A 26,621-nucleotide genomic window follows, 5' to 3' on the forward strand; every position below is an offset into this window, starting at 1 on the left:
CCAGCTGTCCTGGAACTTACTATGTAGACCAGGCTGGCCTTGAACTCACAGAGATCCGCCTGCCTCTGCCTCCCAAGTGCTGGGACTACAGGTGTGCGCCACCATGCCCAGCCTGTTTTTGTCTTTTTAAGACAAGGTCTTTCTTGTAGCCCCAACTGGGGCTAGAACTGGCCTAGAACTGGTTAAGTAGACATAGACCCGCCTGCCTCTGTGGTCCCTGCCACACTACACCACCCCACCCCACCCATTGCTGGGATTAACTCGATGAGTGGAAGGCTTTTAAAAAAAGGAAAAAACGCTCATTACGTGTACTGAGCAGTAACTAGAGTGTTGCCTGCAGTCAGGAAAAAAAAAAAATTTTTCCTGTAAAAATTATTAAGGTTAATTCCACCGAGATTAAAAACATTTTCCCAAACAGAAGGCTAGAAAAAAGTAAAGTTAGCCGGGCGTGGTGATGCACGCATGCCTTTAATCCCAGTGCTCAGGAGGCAGAGGCAGGCGGATCTCTGTGAGTTTAAGGCCAGTCTGGTCTCCATTAGGGAATCCAGGCCAGCTGTGGCTACAGGGAGACCTTGTCTCAAAAAAAAAATTAAGAAAAAAGTAAAGTAATATGCCTTAAAGTCTCAAAAATTAAAAAAAAAAAAGGTCTTAGGAATATTCTCATTATGTAACATTTAAAATACAAGACGAGAATAAATCTTTATAGCACTGGTTCTCAATACAACAATACAGCAAATCCTTGCAGAAAGGCTGCTGGGTGCCAGTCCCGTGCTTCTGCACGTCACAGGCCGCTGAAGAAAGCAAGGCACTTAAGTTTCCAGGTCACTCTAGTACTGCTGGTCCAGAGACAACATGCACAATTTTGCCTGCCTTGGGGTGACATCCTATCAGTGAAAAGACTTCAAGCAAAACTTTTGATTCAAGTAAAAATTAAAAATTTACGATAGATTACAATCTTAACTTTGTGTTTTTCCTCTATAGTTTTCCAATTTTTTTTTTTTTTTTTGAGACAAGGTCTCTCACTGAACCTGGAGATCACCAATTAGCTAGATTGACTGGCCAGAGAGCTCCAGGGATCTCCTGTCCTCTCCACTACCAGAGTTATAGTCGTGCCTCACCAAGACTGGCTTTTCCATGTGTAGTTCATCTACTAACTCTAGCTGTTCCTATGCTTCACCTCTATGATAATCAGCTTTGTTGCCTAAAAGTTAGACCAGGTCCCTATTTTATGGGCTTTTAAGGCTATGCAATAAAGGAAAACCACTGTGTATAGAAACTTTACTTGTGAGGTCCTTCAGGAGACATGCTGAATTATTAAGAGAAATATCTAATGTGCTGGAGATGGCTTAGCAGTTAAGAATGCATACTGCTTGTCCAGAGAACTTGGGTTCATTTCCCAGCACTCACATCCAATGGCTTACAACTGCTTGTAACTACAGCTGTAGGGGATCTGATGCCCTCTTCTAGCCTCACAAATGCACATACCCACATGCAGATACACACGAATACACATAATTTTTTAAAAATCTAGAAAAATTAAGCTGGGCCTGGTGACGCATGCCTTTAATCCCAACACTCAGGAGGCAGAGGCAGGCGGACCTCTGTGAGTTCAAGGCCAGCCTGGTCTACATAATAAATTCCAGGCCAGCTGGGGCTACAGAGACCCTGTCTCAAAAAGACAAAAACAAAAAAACAAACAACAAGGGTCTTAAATATGCTTCAAACTCCTTAGAATAAGGAAACAAACCAAGAAATACAAGCAACAATGGGAAAATTTTCTAAATTTAGTGACAGCTATACACAGACATGTAATTTATTTGATGAGAATCTCCCCCATTGAAAACACTTTAAATTACTTTGGGGTTTATTTTGAAAAAAATGTTTCATATACAAAAATGAAGCCAATGTTCTAGAGGTAGATACTCATGCCATTCATCTCTACAGTGGGACCTACAAATCCTTAGTCAAAAGCAAAGCTTTAAAACAAAGCTCCTTGGGGTTGGAGGGATGGCTCAGCAGTTAAAAACACTGTTCTTGCAGAAGACCGGGTTCGAATCCCAGCACCCACCACATGGCAGCTAACAACTGTCTATAACTCCAGTTCCAGGGGATCCAACAGCCTCTTCTGTCCTTCTCGGGTACTGCATAACATGGGTGCACTTATCTACATGCAGGCATAAAACACATACACATAAAAAAATACTTAGAATATTTTTTAAAAAAAGAATGGAAATTAGGGAGCTGAAGAGATGGCTCAGCACTAAGAGCACAGGATCCTTTTCTAGAAGATCTGGGTTCAGTTCCCAGCAGCACACAACATTCAAATTTGACCTCTGGCCTCCACATGTACCAGTACACTGACACACATGAACATGCACACATGATAATAAAAACACACACACAAACACACATGAATAAGAATTAGAGTCAGTAAGTTATCAACCTGTAAGTCTAAAAAAAAAAAACAAAGCTCCTCTATTCTCATTTACCCCAGGAACAGCAAAGAGACAGAGTCAAGTCTCACACTTTTCAGGTAAAAAGTGTATTCTACACCTATGTTCTGCTGCATCTATTAGGCTGGGCTTGTGATACAGGAAATATGTGTGTGTTAAGTAAGATTTCCTTTCCCCTGACTTGTAAGTTCTATATTTTGCTTAACTAAGCCTTCAACTTAATCTTAAAACAGTAACTGCCTGACATCTATCTCAATGCACTGAACATTATAAAAAATGCAAAATAGCCAGGCATAATAAGCCCTCAGTATATGCTGAAATGAGGTCACTGAATAAATGCACTATTAATACAATAAATATACTGTGTATCTTTCTAAAGGACTTAACTTCAGTACTATATACAATGGAACTCAGAAAACTTACCAGAGTGTGGTTATTTAGTGAAAGGTATATGATGTAATAAAAGAAATGGGGGCTGGAAAGACAGCTCAGACGTTAAGAGCACTGGCTGCTCTTGCAAGAAAACCCAGGTTCGATTCCCAGCACCCACATGGTGGCTAACAACCACCCTAACTCCAGTACCAGGGGATCCAACACCCTCTTCTGACTTCCACACACAGACACTACATGACACAGGTACACCTACCTACATGCAGGCAATATACTCATACATATAAAATAAAAATAATTAAAAAAGAAAAAAAAAGAAGAAGAAGTAGGTAAAGATACTTGCTACCAAGCCTGATGTCCTGAATTCAATCCCTCGGACCCACATGGGTGGGTGTAAGTTGTCTTCTGATTCTCTCTCTCCTCTCTCTCTCCTCCTCCCTCTCTCTCTCTCTCTCTCTCTCTCTCTCTCTCTCTCTCTCTCATAATAAACAATTGTAATAAAAGTTTAAAACAAAAAAGATAGGGAGCTGGAGTGATGGCTCAGCAGTTAAGATCACTGGCTGCCCTTGCAGAACATCCAAGTTCAATTCCCAACACCCACATGCTGACTAACAACTGTCTGTAACTCCAGTTCCAGGGATCCGACTGAATCTTCTGACCTCCACAGGCATTGCACAACACAGGTGCACTTTCATATAAGCAGGCAATACACTCATACACATTAAATAAAATAAAATATTAAAAGTAAATAATAAGGCTGGGCATGGTGACGCACGCCTTTAACCCCAGCACTTGGGAGGCAGAGGTAGGTGGATCTTTGTGAGTTCGAGGCCAGCCTGGTCTACATAGTAAGTTCCAGGACAGCTGGGCTACAAGGACACCCTGTCTCAAAAAAAAGAAGGGTGATGGGTATAAAAAGTTCTCTGCTGCTGGCTGTGGTGACACATGTCTTTAATCTCTGTACTCGAGAGTCAGAGACAGGTAAATCTCTGAGTTTGAGGTTAGCCTGGTCTTCAGAGTTCTAGGCCAGTCACAGCTACACAGTAAGAACCCTGTCTCAAAAACAAGTTTTCTGTAAACAGTGAGCAGGATATAGGACAGACATTAGCTTTATGGAAAGACAGGTAAATATGGCTCTAAGTAGATAAACCTCCTATGACCAAAAAAAAGGGGGGGGGCTCTTAGGTTAGAGAAATATTTGAGGCACATCCAGAGAGAAAAAGGAAGAGACACTGGACACTAAAAAAGGGTCTTCAGACCAGTGGAAAATTTGAAGAAAGTACTACCAAGAACATTTCAGAGAAAAACATTCAGAAAATTCTCAAGTGACATCTTCAAGCTGGTAAAACAATACTACAAATAACCACTAATTGTAGAGGGTCTTCACAGTAGCATCTAGAATTATACACCAGTCTAGCACAGCGCTAGAAAGTCAAACCTAAGATTTTGTGTGTGGCAGGTAGGCACTCTACTGACTGAAGGTGCATCTCTAGCCAGTACATTTTATTTTGATTCTTTGAGAATTTCACACAATGTATCTTAATCATCTTCAGATCCCCACACCCACCTTACTACCTCCCCCAATTTTATGCCTCTCTATTTATTATTTATTTTTAAAAATATTTTATTATTTATTTTTATGTGTACGCATGTATTGCCCACACATAGGTAAGTGCACCCATGTCGTCCAATGCCCACCCAGGATCCCCTGGAACTGGAGTTACACACAGTCATCAGCTGCCATGTGGGCGCTGGGATTCGAACCCAGGTCTTCTGCAACAACAACCAATGTGTCCTTGACCACTGAGCCATCTCTCCAGCCAGCCCATCCTTATTATTTTTTATTTTTTGGTCTTTTTGAGATAGGGTCTCCCTGTAGCCCTAGCTGGCCTGGAGCTCACTATGTAGACCAGGCTGGCCTCGAACTCAAGAGATCTGCCTGCCTCTGCCTCCCAAGTGCTGGGATTAAAGGCATGTGCCACCACACCCGGCTGCCCCTCTATTTTTTTTTTTAAAAAAAAATCTATCTAGTCTAACTTGTGTTCCTCAAATAGTCTTCAAAGTGGTCCCATCTGCTGGAGCCTGGATAACCTACTCAGTGTCACACTCTTAAATTGACTCAGCCAGGTGTGGTAGCAGAAGCAGAAGCATCTCTGAATTCAAAGCTAGCCTGGTTTATATAGTGAGACCCAGGCCAGTGAGTGCTACAGGAGACCCTGTCTCAGAAAGACCAATAAGTAAATAAATTAAATTAAATAAAAAAATAAAGAAAACTGACACTCCCTCTCTCAGCAGCTCTAAATTGCCTAGAGTTTCTCAGCCAGGGCTGAGGCTTCTCGCCCACCTCATCTATCCTTGCTGGGGTTTCTGTCTGGATTGGGTTTAAAAGGTCTTATGTACAATGTTCTAAGTGACCAAAATGTATAATATTCAACGTTACAAGACTATAATGAAACAGAAACAGAATATGAAACAACTTCTATCTAGCATAATACGCTGTCAAGAGAATAAATCCTGAAGAATTCAACTTCAGTCAAAACCTAAAGACTGGTTTAAATAGATCAATCCTTACACAAATATAATTTCTATTTGTATTTTTTATATGTATGAGCGTTATGCCTGCCTGTGTATAAATGCACCCATGTGGTGCAATGCCCTCAGAGGACAGAAGACAGCATCAGAACCGGAGTTATGGACAGTTGCTAGCCTCATTGTGGGTGCTGGGATTTGAACTTGGGTCTTCTGCAAGAACAGCCAGTGCTCTTAACCACTGAGCCATCTCTTCAGCTCCCTATTTGTATTGTTTAAAGCAATATAGTATGTCATAGAGGTTACTAATAAGGGGATAGCAGAGAAATTACATGGAGACTTTTGTGAATATCTTTTATATCTTTGACTTTGGAATCAAGTAAATATTCTAAATATTTATAAAATTTGATTAAACTTCTAGCTTTTTATTTTGAAATAACTATAGACTCATAAGAAGTTATAATTAAGTTTTTAAAGCAATTATCTAAAACAAATTACTTAAAATAGATGAAATAAAGCAACCATAATATGTATGAGTTGGTGATGTAATCCTACTGGGCAAATTTATAGTATAGTTTATATGTAATACAGCTTATATAATACTGTAATATAATCTGTTCATTCTTAGTGGGGTTCATTCTGTGAATAATGTAACTGGGGGGAAAATCTGAAGTTATTTTCAGTAACTATATTGGTGGTGGTATTAAAGTACCTAAGAATGTGCTGTAACTAAAGCAAATGATCAACTTATAAGTATCCCTATGAACTAAAAATAATTAAGAAAAAAACCCTAAACCCAATCCTTTGTACTGCATATGGAAAGGTCTAGAGAATGACCAAAAGAAGACACGGTTAACTGTGGATCTAGTAGGAAATGGATCACCTTTATATTTGACAAAAATATAGCTACAACTGTTCAGTAGTTAAAATGGGAACAATCTGAACTTCAGCTCATCAGTTAAGAGCACTGGCTGTTCTTGCAAAAGACCTGGATTCAATTTCCAGCACCCATGCAGCAGCTAACAACCGTCTGTAACTCCAGTTCCAGGGAATCTGACACCCTCTTCTGACTTCCTCTGGCACTGCATGACAGGTGCACTTACATACACTCAGACATATAAAATAAAAATAATGAAATATTGAAAAAAATTTTAAATGAAAAAACAGAAATCAAAGAAAAAAAAATCAAAAGCTCATTAGTCACTGTTGGAAATTGGTAAATAAAAAGAAAATAATCGCTGGGCATGGTGGCACACACCTTTACTCCCAGCACTTGGGAGGCAGAGGCAGGGGGGACTCTTTGGGGTTAAAACCAGCCCGGGCTAACTAGTGAGTTCCAGGGCAGCTGGGGGGTCAGGGGGAACCTGCCCCCAAAAAAAAAAAAAAAAAAAAAAAAGAAAAAGAAAATCAAACATACACCGTGGCTTTCCTTTGCAAATGACACTACCTGGTAACCAAATAGCACCCAAAAGGTTGTTTTTTTCTTTCTAGAAATACTCTACCCAATACTATGTCCACTTTGCAAGCAACTTTTTTTTTTTTTTTTTTTTTTTTTAACAGTTTGTCCTCCTAACACCCTGTCAGTTACGTTGAATTTTGCTTTGTACTTATTTTTACCAGGTTGGCCATGAACTCACAAGAGATCTGCTTGCCTCTGCCTCCCAAGTGCTGGGATTAAAGGCATGTGCCACCATGCCTGGCTTACAACTTCTAATGGAATAAGGATCATCTAGGACCCACCACAAAAATACCTGCTCTTATGTTTGAAGCAGTGGTGTATTTCAGAGGGAGTGTTATCCTTGAATCTGACAGTAAGCCTAGACATTCTACTACCAGTTTACCGATCTACAGTAAATACAGTAAAGAGGAGTATGTCACCAAAGAATGCAATCAGCAAAATCTAGACTCTGGAAACTCTGCTGCAGGGTTGGTAAACTATTGCTGACAGAACTGAGCCCATTCATCTGTGTGGCTTTCAAACTGGCACAGCTGCAATGTGACACAAAAGCCATAAGCTGGTTGAACATTTGAATATTAACTGTATACTTAATGACATTAACTTTTTTTTTTTTTGAGACAGGGTCTCCTTTTAGTCCCAGCTGGCCTTGAACATGCTATGTAGACCAAACTTGCATCGGTCTCAGAGATCCACCTACCTCTGCCTCCCAAGCGCTGGAATTAAAGGTGTGTGCCATCATCCTTAGCAACATTAACAAATATTTTTTCAGTCTTTTTGAGGCAAGGTCTTCCTGTAGCCCTAGTACCCTAGAACTTACTACATAGACCAGGCTGGCCTTCAGCTCACAGAGATCCTCCTGCCTCTGCCTTCTGAGTGCTGGAACTAAAGGCATGTGCCACAAGAGGGTATAGAGAGCTATATAGCTTACCCTGGCCTCAAACTTGCAATCCTCCTACCTCAAATACATCTGATTCACTTTCCAAGTATACATGTACCACCATGCCCAGCTAAAGATCATTTTACTTAAAACCTCTCTCAAGATGTAACCTCCCTATCTTCTTATATAATATGGCTATATCTTGACCTCTGAAAGAAATCTCTTTTCTTTCACTATCAGGATGGAACAGCCCATAAAAAATCTGTGAAAAAATTAAAGTCTCCATTCCATGAACTACTTCATTTCCAGCTGTTAAAAAGTGTTGGTAGTCAGGCGTAGTGGCACACACCCTTAATCCTAGCACTCAGGAGGCAGAGGCAGGCAGATCTCTGTGAGGCCAACCTGGTCTCCATCTCGAATCGAGGGAGACCCTGTCTCATAAAGACAAAAAGAAAGTTTGTAATTAAGGATTGGAGAGATGGCTCAGCAGTTAAAGAGCACTGGCTGCTCTTGCATAAGGCCTGGGTTCAGTTCCCAACACCCATCTGTAACAACCATCTGTAACTCCAGTTTCAGGGGATCCAATGCCCTCTTCTGACCTCCAGGGGCATTGTACTACATACTATGTACACGAAAGCAATATTTTTACATATAAAATAAAAATAATTTTTTTAAAGTGTTGGTAATTAAGCAGCCAAAGATATAAACAACAATCTGGCCCAGGTGTGGTGGCATACAATCCCAGCAGAGGCAGGTGGATCTCTGTGAGTTTGAGGCCAGCCTGGCCTACATATTGAGTTCCAGATCAGTTGGGGCTACAAGGAGACCCTGTCTCAAAACAAACAAACAAACAAACAAACAAACAAACAAAAATCTGTAGCCATTACACAATCACACAGCTCACCTGCGTAACTAACTCAGAGCTCAATTCCAGGTTTCTGCAAATCAGTAATCTAGACAAAGTACTCCTCCATCTGCATCTATCATGCAGAATGAATGTATTTGAGGACAGGTTGTTTGCCTTTCAGTCCAAATGGTCCCTTCCTAAGTATGATTAGAAACATTTCTTCCAGAAATGTTACTTCTCCCAAATTAAACAGCTCATATTTAGTCTCACTGGCATGTGAGGGCACACCATTTCAAAGGCAAACAGCGATAGCAGAGGCACATAACCAGAGGCAGCAAGCTAAGCAATCTGAATCTGTACTTTTAACTGCTCTTCTAGACAACACTACCGAGAGAAATCACAGCTTTGATTACTCTTTTGTTGAAATCTTATTTGAAAGTACATTGTTTAAGAGTCCAGATTCTAATGTCCTTGAGAATAGCTGAGAAGACAGGACAATTTTTAACACTACAGAAAACAAGCAATGGTGAATCACACCCTCACATGTACACTGCATACATTACATACACAAAACAAGTTTCAACACACTCAACTGCAGCATTTTCCACTCACAGTGGCCAAGGAAATGTCAACAAGAGGCTTTATTTTTCACTTTTATCTAACCTCACCCTAAGAATGTTAAATTAACAAAAATTTAAATAAATCATTGACATTTTCAATGATTTATTTTATGGGGGGGAGCAAATTAAAGACTTCTCAGAAGTTTTATTTTTGGAAGTCTATACTCATCTATACAAAAGACAAACGTTTAACTCTGAAAATGCTAACAACTTCAACCCTAATTACTTCTGTGGCATCACTTCAGCTGCCAATAGTACACACACATCTCAGCACTAAATTTAAGGCAGTTTTGTGAATTAAAGAATTATGAAGTAAAAATAAGATTACTTTTTCAAGCCCTTCCACCCCCAATGTCATATTCATAGGACTAAATGAGCACTTACTTGAGCTGTTAGAAAGGTATCATCTTCACCTTCTTGAGCTTCAATTTCCTAAGTGAAAGGGTATACAATAGCTTTGCTTTACAAAACATCTGGTACAAGAAGAATGCTTTTATGCTTATACCTGTTTATCATTTCCCTCGTGTTCTGATAACCATGGGTATGGGTATCAAATCAATGCTTAGGAACTCAGACTATATTTTTTATACTAACATAAAAAATTGGTCATGTAACTAAAGAAAGAAAAATCTTGAGCCCTTCATTTATGAGGCCAAGAAGGGAAGTACTTTAAGCAAGAATACCAACAGTACTGACTTCTCTGTAATTCAGATTTTTCTTAACATATTCCAACATACTTCAAAGCAGGACAAATGGTCTATTTTAAAGGAAAAATCTGGAAATTGTCTGCTTTACAATGCAATTTTAATTTTCTCACTCTTGATAATAAACTAAGAAATGTACTTTTTGTCCCACTGAAGCAGCAAAAGGGGGTGGACGGATCTGCCACCAACACTGACAAAGTCAGAAGGAAATTGGTACACTCATTTAAGGTATAGAAAACCCCCAACCTTAAATGTCCAAACTTTACATATAGAGTAGTTTTTAGATACATAGAAAGCAACCTAATAGACTGAAGGATAAATACAAATTATGAATTCATTATGGTATGTTACATAAAAGTAGAATATAGACTCAATAGTAATTTATTGGTATGGCAGTAACTATGTAAATATATACATATATATGTAAAATAAGCAAAAAATTAAAAAATCCTTAGGTGATAGGATTCTGTATGTATAGTAATTTATACATAACCTTAATTTTTTTTAAAGTTCTGAGACTTCCAAATTGACTCGGGGGAGGGCGATATACTTTTTAATCAGTAAAGCTTAATTTATCCGTGTCATGTTTTAACAAAACTGGCTAAAGACCTGACTTTCGATGTCCTCTTTTTCTCTATCTTCTCCTGCTTCTGCCTCTATTAATTCATGAGTTTTCTTGTTCTCTTCTGCAGAAAGTAACTCCTGGGAATGCACATTTTCATCTTCGTTTTCACCAAATTCTTCCGAGTCCTTTAGCTCGTCATTTCCATCTTGTTCATATGTATCTTGATTCTCCAATTCACAGTCCTTTTAATGGTAAGAAAATTTGGTACAACTAAAGGCAAAGTAGTGTAGGCTAGCCACCAAACGTTTTTGGTAATTTACATCTCGACATGTGTCAAATTTGACTGTATTTTGATACTATTCTGAAAGCTAAAGTTCAAGCACTTTATCTGTCAAATGCTGTCTTTCACAATGGGTGGAATCAATAACAAACCAGTGAACCATAAGTCAATTCTCAAATTTCACACTGAAATGCAAACTAAACAAATTGCTACTAGAGGGACTTAAGCCCACCTATTTAATATCTATCAAGTCATATTCTGAGAGCTGTCCAAAAGACATGGCTTCTAAGAAGTGACTTGATTTCTCCATGTGCCACAATTTGATATAATTTCAAAGTCCCTGGAAGTCTTATATACATTAAACAAAGTTTACCTATAATTTATAAAAAACTCCCAATTGCTGCCTCAGTCTATTGAATAGTTCTCAAATTACTAACTTTTGTTTAGAATCTCTCACTGCCACAATTGGATCAGGAAAGGGAACACAGGTTGGGATTAGTTGTGTACAAAGTCTGTATGCCCTTCAAAATTTACAGATATGGTGTGCTGGTGGCAACAAAGGCAGCAATCTGCTTAGTTTCATCTTAGCTTGTAGAGAAAGGGTTGAAAGACATGAAAACTCCTTCCTCTACTATTACAGTAAATCAAGAAGATTTAAGAAGAGGTTTCTAGGTTAAAGAGGGAAAGGCAAGACTATTAGCCATTTGTAGGTGAACTGTAGAGAAGAACAATGTCTAGCAAGGGAGGTGGGCAGAGGGAAGGAAGGTGATTGCCTGACGATGTAGAGTGCTTAGAGAGCAGGTCTGACCTACATCGCCATCGTATGTCTAGGGTAGTACCATCGGAGGCTGAAAATAGAGTAGATAATTTATGATAGCAGAAGCATAGAAGCAAAGACCGTGGGAAGACGTTAAAGGAAGTGCACCTGTTCTAAAGTGCCAGCTTGACCAGCCTCCTCACCTAGCCACACAATTTCTGTACTCTTCAGGTATTTAGGCACTGGGGTGATATTTACCCACCACAACTGCATAAATTCCAAAATTAGCAATTCTAGGAGCAAGGAAAATAAATTTACTTACTTTATCAAATATATCACACATGCCAATACTTCCAAAGTAAAAAAAGAAACATTAAGAACTAAAGATATACTTAAATACTTTTCTAAAAAGCTCTTTTGCTTTTCTCAACATTACCACAGATTTATTTAATACTAACACAAAGGTATCCTTTGCAGCACGTACAAGATAATCTTACTATTCTCCTGAATGAAGCATGTATTTCCTTGCAACATTTCAAATGATTTAAGACTTTTATGAACTGAAAAACATTTAAAAAATAAAAGTTTTTTTTTACAAGTCACAATGTTTTACCAGCTTATAATTTTGGCTTAATCATACATTTACTAGCAAATAAGTGGAGAAAATAATAACAAAGAAACAGACCTAATGAAAGCTATACCACAAGGACAACAATGTATCCAAACTGCAGCATTCTTAAAATTCGAACAGAAGCTGATGACAGGCATTCAAGTCATTAATTTTAGGACATCTGTGGGCAAATAGTTACTAAAATGGCCTGCTTTCAAGCTTCTGAACAAAATGCTTTTTTTCACTGTATGGGGTGTGTGTGGAGTAGGCAGGGTTCAGAACCTAGAGGTAAAAGCTCCAAGTGGGAGAATAGGCCTAAGCTGAGTTTATGGTGGAGCAAAGTACACACTCAGACACTGACAATGTAAAATGACTACACATACAACACAGGATACATCGGAGTAAAAACATACATAATTTAAAAGGATCTGTATCATTAACACCTGTAAATGTCACACCTTAAGACCTAATAAGTACATCACTTTTCATTAAAACAAAATAAAAACTACAACTAAAATTAACTTGTTCTCTATCTGTAGTATATAAAACTATCACTGTCCCAATTAAAACTACAAACTTTATTTTTCTGGCTGTTAAATTTTGAAGTACATTCCTCTTTGGTCAAAAGGCTTGGTACATTTATCAAGGGCAAAACAACTGCTTTAATTAATTTGTAATACCACATCACCAATTTTCCCTTTCTATTTTAAGGTCTACATGATCAAATCCTGCAAATTAACAGTACCAATATCCTTCACAAGTGGAACCCTGTCCAGGAACTAAAGTATCACTATCCTAAGGTTTACCCCTGGTCTCTACATCTAAGAGTTTCTATCTGACAGCCCAGATACAATGATGACTGGTTTTTGGTATTTATTTATTTATTTATTTATTTATTTATTTATTTATTCTTTTTGAGACAAGGTCTCCCTATAGCCCCAGCTGGCCTGGAATTTGCTATGTAGACCAGACAGGCTGATCTTGAACTCACAGAGATCCACCTGCCTTTGCCTCCTGAGTGCTGGGCTTAAAGGTGCACACCCAGTTTGGCTTCTTTGCTTTTTTTCTTTGGACAGGGTTTCACTAGGTAGACCAAGCTGGTCTCAAACTCAGAGATCGGCCTACCTCCACCTTCTGAGTGCACCACCATGCCCAGCTTAGTTTTAGTTTTGTCTCATTAGGCTAAAGAAAGTGTTACTTTTTGTATTCCTCTATTACCAGCATTTATGCAGTTGCCAATATTCCCTAAGTCTCTAATCTACACATTTCAATGCCTATTTAAGTAAAATTCATAAATTTATCATGCAAACACTACTGGAAAATGGGCATCTTAACCTGGTAATTAACACTTTACCTTGACAAAAGCATCATCTTCCACAGAAGCATCTCCACTCAACTCATCTGCTTCTTGTTTTTTACCTGCGAAAGAAGGAAAATGAGCTAACAACTGATATTTTATTACTTTAAGAACAAAAACACATTCCACAGTTACTCTGCAATATCATTCTTTACATCTAAATCATCTACAAATCTAATGCCAACTGTTTAAAAGAACACCTTGTCATAGCTATCCCAAACAGAACCAGCGTGACAAAGCCACTCCAGCTGGCTGCAACATGGGCTGTACCAAAACCCCTGCAGAGGAGCTCATCCTCTCAACTCACATAATGTGAATGGCACAAGCTTTTCACACTGCTCCAATTCTGTCTTCAGTTCTGTTAGTAGCAGCACTTTTCCACAGGAATTTTACAAACTATAAATGTAACCAGACACCTACTAGCTAAGTTCAAGATTAAATCCCCATAAAATATTAAATACTCCTCTTGAATAGCTTTATCTGAAATAAACATCTCACACTGGGCCAGGCATAATGGCATATTCCAATAATCCCAGCACTTGGGAGGTAGAGGCAGAAGGATCCATTGTTCATAGCCAACCTTGTCTACTTCAAGTTTGAGGCTAACCTGGGCTACATGAGACAAGACTATCACCTTGCAGTACATCAGCTAATTATAAATTATACCTCTCCATGTAGAGAAGCAAGTTCTTTGGAACAGTGACTGATGATAGCATGGTAACTTTGCTTTTCCCACAAAGACTTAGAATATTAATGCTGGTCACTTTAGCCTGATTAACTGATGCTGCTCACTTAACATGACTGACTTACATAATACAAGGCCAGAAAACTGACTTCTAAATGCAAACTGTTAACAGCTTCCTGATGAACTAAAGGATCTCTCTGCCCAACATCACTGAAACTTGATGTAATTTAAAGAATGTTTTCCACACAGCCGATGCTAAGTTTCTTACCTTCAGTGTAGTCCACAAAAAAACTATTTAAAAATCTGTAATGTACTATCTAAATGCTGTTTTTAAAAAGAAAGGAATCAGGCTGGGTGTGGTGGCGCACGCCTTTAATCCCAGCACTTGGGAGGCAGAGGCAGGTGGATCTGTTGAGTTCAAAGCCAGCCTGGTCTACATAGTGAGTTCCAGGACAGCTGGGGCTACAGGGAGACCCTGTCTCACAAAGACCAAAAAAAAAAAAGAAAGGAATTATAACCAATGTAACTTTCATACCTAAAAATTAATTTTTTTCATTTCTTTTGAAATGTGAATGGATGCTCTTTCCTGAGGCCAACTCAACTGTGTTTTCTTCTGCTTGTGGCAGGTATCAATGGTGCTACTACCCAGGTTCAAGCTTCAGTGACCTCCAGGGTATGGAGTCTAGCTACTGGGGTAAATGTTTAAAAAAAGAAATGTCCGTCTTTCACATACATAGTCCTTACTCAGTCATGCCCTCTTCCACATATTTGGAACCCAAATGAGTGATGAAAGTGGAATAGACATGGGTCCTCCTAAGTGTACGACAAACAAGCCTGGGCTAAGCATACATTACTTTTACTCAGGTAGTACATAACACTTTGTGAGAATCAAATATGAAAGGAAATGTGGGCTTTGTGTATGTAATTTTTTATATTAGAGGGAGGAAGAATTTAAATTTCAATTTACTCTAGCCCTAGCTAGCCGAACTCCCTTTGTAGCCAGGCTGGCCTTGCGCTGGCAGCAATCCTGCTTTAGCTGTCAAGTGCTGGGACTACAGGCATGCACCACCATACCTGGCTTCAATTCCTATTTAGAATGTTAAGTTGTCTGCATTTTAGGAAAAACATAAATTTATAAAGTACTTAAAATTTTACAATTGCTGTCATCGTTCTAGCATCAATTTAATTTGTGAGTATTCTAACAACAATAAAAAAGCCTATTGAAAGCCTTAAGTCTAAAAATAGACCACTAAGAAAATCTGTTCATCAGAAATTATTAATCTATTGAAGAAAAAATAATAAAGATGCTCCTTTTCTGAAAACTGGATTAGAATGACTTCATTAAATTCCTCTATCACATTAGAGAAGAGTTTCATAATCAAAGTGCTTGAGGATGCTACTACATTTTGGAGAAAAAAAAAGTTTTAGAAAAATGATCTCAAGCCCTTACCCTTACAAATACATGCCTAATAACCTAGAGAGCAAAGCTGCTTCAAAGTGCTAAGTTTATTCCATGTAATTAGAAACTGCCTTACAACTTGCAAAACACTTTTTAAAAAATACAATTGATTTTACCAAGCATTCAACGGTACATGGGGCAGGTTTTCACAATTTTACAAAAGAGAAAATGAGCCGAGAGGTTAAGTAGCCTGCCCCAAACCCTGAAAGGAAGCCTTTGCTGAGGCCTCTCCACCTCAGTCCTAGACTCTCATTATGATCTACTTACAGGCATTATTCTAAGGAGTGGGTAATTGGCACTTTACAGACACTATCATGGAAAGAGCAGTCCTCAGCATAATGACAAGCCACATATGCCATGCACACTCCACAGTGCCATGCACTGGCTTTAGTTTATTTACAGGAATATCAAATTACACCTTAAGAAAATTACCAACAGTCACCACTACTCCTTAAATGGCTTCTAGAATCCAGGCACTACAACAAGCACTTTATATTATGTATGTATTTGATCCTTCTAACTATTCTGAAGCATTCACTTCACAAAATAGACAACTGAGGCTGAAGGGATTACAGAGCTAATACACTTAAACCAAGCATGTTTCCCCTTAGAAGCTAGATTTTTTTTTTTTTTTTTTTGGTATTTTTGAGACAGGGTCTCCCTGTAGCCCCAGCTGGCCTTGAACTCACAGAGATCCGCCTGCCTCTGCCTCCCGAGTGCTGGGATTAAAGGCGTGCACCACCACGCCCCGGCTAGAAGCTAGATATTTGACAGCTACAATGTACCGCTTGTTCCATGTTATCTCCTTTGTTGTAAATAAAGGCTCTAAAAGGCACAACCGTAAAATGTTAACTATGAAACTCAGAGATGAAGAAACCTAACCCGTGACACACAGGCAACAAGAGGCAGAGGAAGGGTACACACAAAGATCTACCTGCTACTCTGTGCTGTTTCCAAATGCAGTACACCCAAGCACTGCAAAGTTAACATTAGCTTATAAACTTCAAAACTACAAGGACAAGATTTGGAAACACACAGGTGAGACTGTAGTATATAGCATTTAAGAAAAATGAAAGTTTGGGGCTGGAGATGATGGCACAGCGATTAAGAGCACTGAATGCTCTTGCAGAGGACCCGGGTTCAATTCCCAGCACCCACATGGTGGCTACGAACCATCCTTAACTCCAGTTCCAGGGGAATCCGAAGCCGTTTACTGACCTCTGGACCTCTGTGGCATTGCACAACACAGGTGTACTCACATACATGCAGGCAGTACACTCATACACATAAGATAAAAAAAAAAAAGAAAACTGAAAGTTCATACTAGCTTTTGACCACTTTTGTAAACTGTAACTCGGCTTATTTAGCAAACGCTGAATAAGGAGGTATATTGTAATTGCTTTCAAAATATAACTGTAAAAGCCATGCAGTACAACAGGTAGCCAGAGCACCCCACCCCCATGACACTAGCCAACAGATACTCCCAGTGTACACTTCCTGACTGATCATAACAGAGTCAGGACAAGGTTAGACACCATTAAGCCCAAGGTCTGAACTTCTATTAGGCCCAAATGGGACCAAGGTAAGGTGATTCATATGAAACCTCATCCTGTCAACAAGGATGTACTAACTTTACCGATGCTACACAATCACATCTGCAGGTCCCTAACTTTTTGTGCAGTCACAGTTGAGCAACAACTTAAATGACAATAAGCAACACTGTATCGTGCACATTTTTATACAGTTAATGACATTTATAACTGCTCCACTTAAGCCTGTGCTATCAAAAAGTTCTGTAGACTATCAGCTCATTTCACCTCCTTTGTCTTCCAAGGGATCTGGCATATGCCACAGAAAGGTGAACCAAAGGTCAAAAGGGCCAAAGCAAAGTAACAGGAGCAGGATAGATGAAGGGCTTGCTCAAAGTAAGGCAGACTGTACCTATTCTTTCTTTTCCCCCTTTCCCTTCTTTTTTAAAAACAAGGCCTCACTATGGAGCCCTGAGGGGCCTCAAGCTCAGAGAGATCCACCTGCCTCTGCCTCCACCTCCTAAGTACTGGTGTTTAAGGAGTGCACCTAATCTTTTAATTCATTGTGGAGTCAAACTAGAAAATAAGGTGGTCAGTAACTATAGTCTAGAAAACAAAATAGAAAGTGAAAGCAAAATTAGCCCATCACCGAACACCTTAAGCTTTAACAGTAAGTAGCAAGATGAAACCATTTTGAAATTACATAATGGCTTTAGAGTCTAAAGTAAAAATCACATAGGCCAAGCTGCCGGTGCTAGAAACTTCCCTAACTGCAGGTGAGCTTGTATAGGCCCACAGCTCCTTAAAGAAACCTTAGGACCAGATGCGCTTTGGAATTACACATTTCCAGGTTTTTAAAGAATGAATAGTGTATGTGTCATTTACCAAGGTAAACTGTTCAGTGGCTTCTGCATTAGTATCACGCAATCTGTGTGATGAAATGTGTGGGTGCTCACATCAAATAAGTTAAATCAGGGCTATAAACAGCCAGACTTTTACCACAAATCTGACCACAAAACTTTTTTTCAGTTTTCAAAACTTGTATATTTGAGAATATATATAAATAAAGGATTTTAGGTTATAAATTGGTTTTTCCCTTCAAAGGAAAATTGGTCCTTAAAAGGGTTTACAATTTTACTTAAGTTCAAATAAAACAAAAGAAAATCTACTTATAAGTAGATTTCAAAGTAATTTTTCCAAAATACTCTGGCCACATAACCTTACCCTTAAGTATTAAGAGACTGTTATGAAATATATACAAAGGCTGGAGATAAAGCTCAATAGTATCGCTCTTGCCTAGCAAGCATGAGGCCCTTGGTTCAATCCCCAGTATCAGGGAGAAAAAAAAATTTCAGTCATAAAACTTCTGTTCAAAAAAGGGAAAGATTTCAGAGGTTAAAATGAATGCACAGTCATATTTCCAGCAATAACCTCTTCCCAATTCAAGAAGCAGCGTAGAATTTTTTTTAATTATTTATTTTGTGTGACTATGTATGTGTTTGGACATGTACGACAGCACACATGTGGAGGGCAGAGGACAATTTGCAGGAGTCGGTTCTCTCCCTCTACCTTGTTAGGCCCCCAAGGATTGAACTCCGGCTGGGCGGCAGGCACCTTTACCACTGAGCCATTTCAACAGCTCAAAAAAACATGCCGTGTGGAACTGCTAACAAGTGTTTCAGCTACTGCTGCTTTATTTTACTTTACTTATTTTTGAGACAAAGTAGCCCAGGTTGGCCTCATCAAGATCCTCTTGCCCTTCTAGGTGTTGGAATTACAGATGTACACAAATCGATTTTTTACTAACAGAATAAAATTTGTTAAAGGCCTATACACTGTTTTAAAGCATAGCAGTGATTGAATAAATGAGCTTCATTTTTTAAACCTACTTAAGAGGAAACTGAGGAAGAAAAAAGTAGATATATAAATAAATCAAAGGCAATTCAGTCATCATAAACAATACCAGGGTTATGTTTTTTAAAAACTCCCTTAACCTTATCATCTAAGGATAGTCAGAATAAACACTTCAGCATGGGCACATATAAGATTTTGTAGAGGTAGCAAAAGGACTGAGGGTATAGTTCAGTGGTAGAGCAAGCATCTACCTAGCGTATGTGTGGCCCCAGGTTCTGAGCTGGACCCTTAGCACTAAGAAAATAATAATAAAGCAAAAAAAGGTATTAAACTTAATCAGGTTCCCATTAGGCTAACCTTTATACCTATCAATGAAAAAAAGTTCTGGTTAAATCTCAGCAATTTATGAGAATCAAACAAAAAACTGTGAAAGGTTTTTGGAAACTATAAAATACATAAAACTTTCGAAACTGCTGAGTGGAAAGAGAGACGAAGGAACATGATGGAGGTTAAGCAGGGTCCAGGAACTGCAGGAATCACTCCAGCAGTGTGAAAATCACCCAGGGAGCTCCCAGAGACTGATACCTGGCCTCAAAGAGCACTGGAAACCAAATCTCAGGGGAAGAAGGACCTGGTGTCTGCTTTTCAAACTCAAATGACTTCAACACATCGTGTAAATGACCACTTAAGACAAGTGAGTATGTTAAAGAGACCAGAGGAGGAAAAACAACAGACAAAAGTGACTGCTCAGCCTTCACAGAGAACTGCAATTCTACCTACTAACAAAGCACCAAGTATACAGTGTGAACTTATCTGAGTTGTTGAAAAAGGACAAAATTCTTAAACCTCAATGGCCTGTAAAGAACTGCACACTTAGCCTGGTAGTGCATGCCTTAGGACAAAACGTCACTGTAACAAATACAAAGGGTAAGGTTATGAGCTCTTCTCACTTTTTTTTTTCAGTCTGTTTGAGATAGGGTCTCCCTGTAGTCCCAGCTGACCTGGAACTCGCTATGTAGACCAGACTGGCCTCAAAATCATAGAGAGCCACCTGCCTCTGCCTCCTGAGTTTCGGGATTAAAGGCGTGTGCCACCACACCCAGCTCTTCTCACTTTTTAATACTTTTCTGGATTACCTCCTTTAAATAGAAACAGTTCATTCTTTATAACCTGGAAAGCACTAAGCTACTGTTCTGCTAAGCTACTGTTCCAAGCTGAAAGTGCTGCTACAGGAAGTTACTTGGGCTGTGCAGCCTAGGATATGCATTTGTGGACTTGCATGACACTAAGGCCCTTACGTCATTGTGATGTAACAGCTGATGGAGTCAATCAACAAATCCACTTGTAAATTCTAAGCCACTGTCCAATCTTTTTATCTTAACTTCTAATTTCCTTTTTTTCCTGTAACTCCTGCACAATCAACAGTTTATTTTACACGAGTTCTTAAAAATAAAAATAAAGCCTTAAAACTGCCCTGTCTCTAATGCAGAATGCCTGGGACAACTAACCTGGAAGATGAAAACTGTCTATAAAGTGTCATACTAGCATAAATATCCACATATCACACTTGCTATAATAGCTAAAAAGTACACAAGTACCTTGGTAATAAACATTAATGTGTTATAGTGGCTGAGACAAATGAGCTAGCTCTGTGAAATGAAAATGACACAAGAACTCTGACGCCAGATGATATTCCAGCAAGGGTTAGGTGGTTTGCCAACACAGCTACTGCTTGATAAGGAATGAAGGGGGATGCAATGGGCTGTGAGTTCTCGAAGTATAATTCACATTTCAGTACATAAAGAAAAACCACCAGTGCTCCTGAGAAACAATGTAAAGGACTATTAATTCCTGATGCAAATGCTGCCTACAAAAGTGATTAAAACAAGAACCAAGAGGTATTTCAAAAAGCAGCAAGCAAATAAGAAACAAATGGCCTTCAGCACTTATTCAACAAATTGAGCACCTATTTCATACCATGCTTCACACCAGCAGTTAAGTCAGATCTTTCTCAGGCACCTGAGAAATACCTATGACAAGTCTGTGCTCAAAGTCCACCTCCCCGCCGCCCCCGACCCCTCGAGTTCTGATGAGTGTTTTTTAAAGGGTCAACAATTTAAAGGGGGGGGGTAGAGGATTGGGTAAGAACTACAGTATACAGTGACTGTGTTACCCCAAATGCACTCTGTGGTTGCTTATTACATTATCTTATTTGATACATAATTTGGGAAAGTTTCATAGACTAAACATGTAATTAACAATAAACATATTACCTGTGATATTTTTTTCACATAAAAAATTAGAGATCATATATTTGGTCAAATCAAAACGCTAAATTATACTTATTTTTATAGAGGAAAATCAGAATAATAAATAGCATCTCAAATCTTTAAAGCTTAAATGTACTGAGTATTAGTTTCAACATTGGTAAGTCATATTATATTTAACCCTGAATATTGTACTAATTGAATGCCTAACTATAGAGGTGACTTTAAAGGTTGAAAATCTAAAATAAAATCAGGTATGTCTGAAACAAGCAGGAAGAGTTAGCTCTGCCTGTTTAACTGCTTTCTTAGCACACACTCAAATGTTATGACAATAACTCTCAAATGGGCAAAGCTTTCATCTAAAGTTACTTATTAAAAAGTTCCTAGGAGATGCCAGGCATGGTGGTGCATACCTTTAATCCCAGCACTTGGGACACAGAGGCAGGTGAGATAGAGGCCAGCCTGGTCTACATATAGAATTCCAAGTTAGCTGGGGTTATAGTGAGGCCCTGTCTCAAAAAACAAACAAATCTAGCCAGGCATAATGGTTTGCCCCTTTAGTCCCAGCACTCGGAAGGCAGAGGCAGGTGGATCTGAGTTCAGAGCCAGCCTGGTCTACATAGTGAGCTCCAGGCCAGCTGGGGATACAGGGAGATCCTGCCTTTAAAAGACCAAAAAAATAAATAAAAATAAACCAACCAACCCTGAAAAGTTCCTAGGAAAGAGATTATAAAAGCCTAAGAGAAAACAAATCTAAGATACAAACTGATACTAGCTACACGCAGACAGATTCTATGTTACTATAAAATACGAGACCCCACTACAACCTATCAACACCACATGTTTATCCTTGCAATTGTGTCTTAACATTCTACAATACATTTAAAAAGCTCAGTGAGTAAAGGTACTTTGCTGTACAAGCCTGGGCTCAATCTCCAGAAGCCACATAAAGGTGAAGGACATAACCAATTCCACAAAGTTGTCCTCTGACTTCCCATGTGCAGGCTGTAACATATACACTACCCCACAACACACACATGCACAAAGACAATAATAAAGAAAAAAAAAATGTAAGGCATTGTTACTCTATATTTATCTTCTAAGAGAGCAAGCTTGATGGTTCACCTCGGTGATTTTTCTAGTCCCGGAACTCTTTCTTTGCTTCCTTATCATTTAACTCTTATTTGCTACCTTAAGAATCACCGCTCTTCCCAAAAAGCTATTGTGTGTTCTGCCTAGCTGACTGCTGCATTAATAATTCACTTCTTTGCTAGTTTCCTTTTCTAATAGTTTGTGAGGAATATACACATTATCTGAAGCTCTGTAACTTTTCCATTCCTTCCTTATATACCAATTTTGGTTGACATAAAAGTAGTTTTCTTCTTGTTCTTGATTATTGGCAACTGCTAAAGTTCTGATCCAAGAGCCTACTAGACAGATAGTAGAATTTCCAATTTTAGCAACAATAAAACACCGAGGGGGGGAAAAATAAAATGACCAAGATTATTTAAGGTGGATACTATTAAGTTAAAAAAAAAATCTTAATGAAGTAATTTAGCAACTACATTACCTCCTCATTAAAATAATCTCTAAGCCAGATGAAGTGTACTCCCTGTACTACCAGCTACTCACAATACTAAGGATGGAGGATGACTTGAGATCACAAGTTCAGAACCAGCCTGGACAACACAGTAAGATCTTTTCTAACTAATTAATTAACTAAAATAATCTTAAGGGGTTAATAATACCTGAGTGGTGAAGCACTTGCCTAGCATGAGCAAGGCACATCCACTACTGGCAAATAAATACACAAACCAAAAACCTTATCTATAGACTAACTAATGAACTAATGGTACTGGGGATTGAACCCAGGGTCTTGAATATGTGAGGCAAGCAGCCTACTACTGAGCTACATACTCGGACCCTCTCTTATCACCGCCCCCTTCAAATTTTCATTCTAAGAGAGTCTCATTCAATTGCCCAAGTGGGCTTTGAACTCCTTTGGTAGCCAAGGTAGACTCTGAACTTTCAATCCTGATCCTCTTGCCTCAGCCTCCTGAACAGTTGGGATTACAGATGTGTACCATGGCTGCACCATGGCAGGATTCTATAATCTTAATTGTAAGTCAACTCAAACTAGGCTCTGAGTTAGGGATCTGCTCTTTGCAATTCATGCAGTTTTCAGACAAACAATAAACATGCTTCAAAGAGATCAGAGTAACTTGTCATATGTGTCCTAAAATAAGGCTTGGGTATTCACTGCTTGCCACATACTGTTACAACTTCCAACCAAGGGGGCCTTAGGATACCTTAAATAAAATTCTAGTATCTTTGTAATCTATGTAAGGGGTGGGGGGGAAATCAACAGATAGTGAAAAGTTCCTTAAACCTTTTTTTGTTTTATTTTTTTGATCTTTTTGAGAGAGGGTCTCTCTGTAGCCCCAGCTGCCCTGGAACTCACTATGCAGACCAGGCTGGCTTCGATTTCAGAGATCTGCCTGTGAGTGCAGAGGATTAAAGGTGTTGCCACCATGCCCATGCTGTTAACTTTATTTTTTTTTAATTTTTTTTTTTGTGTGTGTGTGTCTTTTTTGAGACAGGGTCTCCCTGTAGCCCCAGCTGTCCTGGAACTCACTATATAGACCAGGCTGGCCTTGAACTCACTGAGATCCACCTGTCTTTGCCTCCAGAGTGCTGGGTTTAAAAGCATGTGCCACCACGCCCGACTATTTTTATTTTTTATGTGGGTGTGACTGTTATGCCTTAATGTACACAGATGTACCTGTGTGGTGCAGTGCCTGAGGAAGACAGCCTAGAACTGGAGTTACGGATGGTTGTTAGTCGCCATGTGGGTGCTGGGATTGGAACCCAGGTCTTCTGCAAGAGCAGCCAGTGCTCTTAACCACTGAGCCATCTCTCCAGCCCAGCTCCTTAAACTTTTATATTGCTAAAATTAAGGTTAGGAAAATTAAGTTTCTAATCAAAATTGAAATGAGAAGTTGCGTGAGGGGGCAGAAGGGAGGGCTCAGCAGTTAAGAGTACTGAATGCTCTTGCAGAGGACCCAGGTTCAATTGTCAGCACCCACATGGCAGACAACAACCGTCCATAACTTCAGCTCCAGGGGATCCAACACCTTCTTCTGACCTCTAAGGGCACTGCACAACACAGGTTCACTTACAAACATGCAAGCAATACACTCATACACATAAAATAAAAACAATAAATAAAATGTTTTTTAAGAAAAGTGAGGCTCCAGGGTGTAGCTCAGCCATAAAGAGCTTGGCCCTGGGTTCTATCTCCAGAACTGCAAAAATAAAACAAGCCAGGCATGGTGGCGCATGCCTTTAATCCCAGCACTTGGGAGGCAGAGGCAGGTGGATCTCTGTTGAGTTCAAGGTCAGCCTGGTCTGCATAGTGAGTTCTACAACAGCTGGGGCTAGAGGGAGACCATGTCTCAAAAAGACCAAATAAATAAATAAATAAATAAATAAATAAAACAAAACACGTATGAATAAATGATTTTTTAAAAAATCAAACAAAAGCAGGTGAGAACTGAATAAATCAGTTGAAGTTTAAATGCTAAAATCATTCAACATTAACTCAACTTGGGACTATGATTAATACATAGCTTGTTAACTACCACAGCGTAACAAATGATATGACTCAAGGACAGTACACCAAACATGTTAATTCTTGACAGTTACTTGGGATTTTGTTATAGTTCCCCTGCTTCACCAGCAAAGACATCTGGGCACAAGCTCCTATAAGCACAGGAAAAGGTATCTTTCAAGGTAATAAAAATCTATCTCTGTAAGTCTTAGTGACACTTAGAGTAACTTAAAAAGCCACAGATCAGGCCTGGAGTGGTGGTGACGCCTTTGATTCCAGCGCTCAGGAGGCAGAGGCAGGTGGATCTCTGTGAGTTCCAGACCAGCCTAATCTACATAGTGGGTTCCAGGCCAGCTGAGGCTATTGGGAGACCCTGTCTCAAAAAAAAAAAAGACAATTTGTTAAGTCTTCTATCATTCCATCTCCATGACCTAGGAAATGCTTCTTACCACTTTTCAATTCCCATGAACACACACAGGGGACTCTTCAATTTATGAAGACTCAAAACAGTGAGCTGGCCAGATCCCAATATACAAGGTCAAAACTGAGTATTCCCTTCTTCCAATATTAATCCATTCAATAGTCTTATCCCCATTATAACAGTAGTTGCAGTAACTCTTAGATCAGGGAGAGCAGTAAAGAAAGGTATGCTACAATAACAAAATGCCATGTCTGTCACATACACTGCATGGAAACTACAGCTAGAGACCAGGCTTCACAGAGTACTGTCTACTCTCTTAACAGTCTTCTTGTAAAACAGAAATCTGCAATTATTCACATAAAGACCACTCATCAAAAGTTTTTTAAAGTCCCATTTATTATCAAAATGCTCATCTGAAAATCACCTTTAGCTATTCACACTAAAATAGTGTGCCCTGGAAATGTACCTAACCTAATTTTAAAAAGTTATGACATAAAAACCTTCAGCATTCCTATGGCTTAACACTTTTTTAAAGTTAACTGTGGACCCCCCCCTTTGTTAGTATGACTGGTGATCTGAATTTCACTGAAAATTATTAGAAGGCATAAAAGCATAAGACAAAAAATAACTTCACTAAATCAAACAAAATACTAAACATAAAGGTTATAAAATTTTAACATACTAGAGAACAGCAAGGAGCCAAGGTGAAAGGTCTGGTAGGAATTTCATCAAAACTCTGCCAGTTGTGGGGCAAGGTAGACATGTATTAAACTGTATTTTTTCTTCAGGTCTAGGCACTATGAAGGATCAGTATGCAACTTAACTTTGTACTTTTTTCCAGAAACAATAAAGAACTTTCTCACTTTCTGGTCATCTTCAGCCGAATCTGAAAGGCTACAAGTTACTCAGAGCCTGGCAACAGTAACTTTTCTTCCTTGACCCAAGAAGGCAGAGTGCCAGAGGAAAATAGCAAAGAGTAGCACTATATAAACAGGGCAAGTGGTACAAGAGCAGAGGCAAGTTATATAACCAAAATATATTTTAAAATACGTTCATAACTCGTAACAACCTTTGCCTTTGGTTGGTTTCTTGTTTGGAGTATCAGTTGAAACAGTTAATTCAATATTATCTGGATCGCCTCCTTCCTCTTCAATAGCCTACATTAGAAAGAGAAGTTAATATGCTACACAATCTATCTAAACTTACTTCATAAAAACGAAATGAAAATATATTAGCAAACTTCAAGCCTCAAGACATTGGAATTGCCAGTTATTTTACAAACCGACTTCACAAATGAGTAATTATACTACACGGAAGAGAGAAAGTTGGACGGGGGGGGGGGGGCCTT

The 26,621-nt window shown here is 39.0% G+C and overlaps 1 protein-coding gene across 6 annotated transcripts in view; it reads right to left on the reverse strand.

The window, feature by feature from the left end:
* The window catches only part of Sltm (SAFB like transcription modulator), a 53,642-nt gene that overhangs the window by 25,962 nt on the left and 1,059 nt on the right, over positions 1-26,621 (reverse strand). For 4 of the 6 annotated variants that reach the window (XM_029565266.1, XM_008836864.3, XM_008836863.3 and 1 more), the window contains exons 2-5: positions 26,343-26,430; positions 13,446-13,510; positions 10,489-10,686; positions 9,560-9,607 (exon numbers count right to left, since the gene is read on the reverse strand). In XM_029565266.1, coding sequence (XP_029421126.1) covers positions 9,560-9,607; positions 10,489-10,686; positions 13,446-13,510; positions 26,343-26,430 — 399 coding nt within the window. The remainder of the gene's footprint in view (positions 1-9,559; positions 9,608-10,488; positions 10,687-13,445; positions 13,511-26,342; positions 26,431-26,621) is intronic. The other 2 variants (XM_029565267.1, XM_008836866.3) reach the window with 1 other exon arrangement.

The sequence above is a fragment of the Nannospalax galili genome, unplaced genomic scaffold (assembly GCF_000622305.1).
Source record: "Nannospalax galili isolate Female #2095 unplaced genomic scaffold, S.galili_v1.0 scaffold117, whole genome shotgun sequence".
Taxonomy (NCBI): Eukaryota; Metazoa; Chordata; class Mammalia; order Rodentia; family Spalacidae; genus Nannospalax; species Nannospalax galili.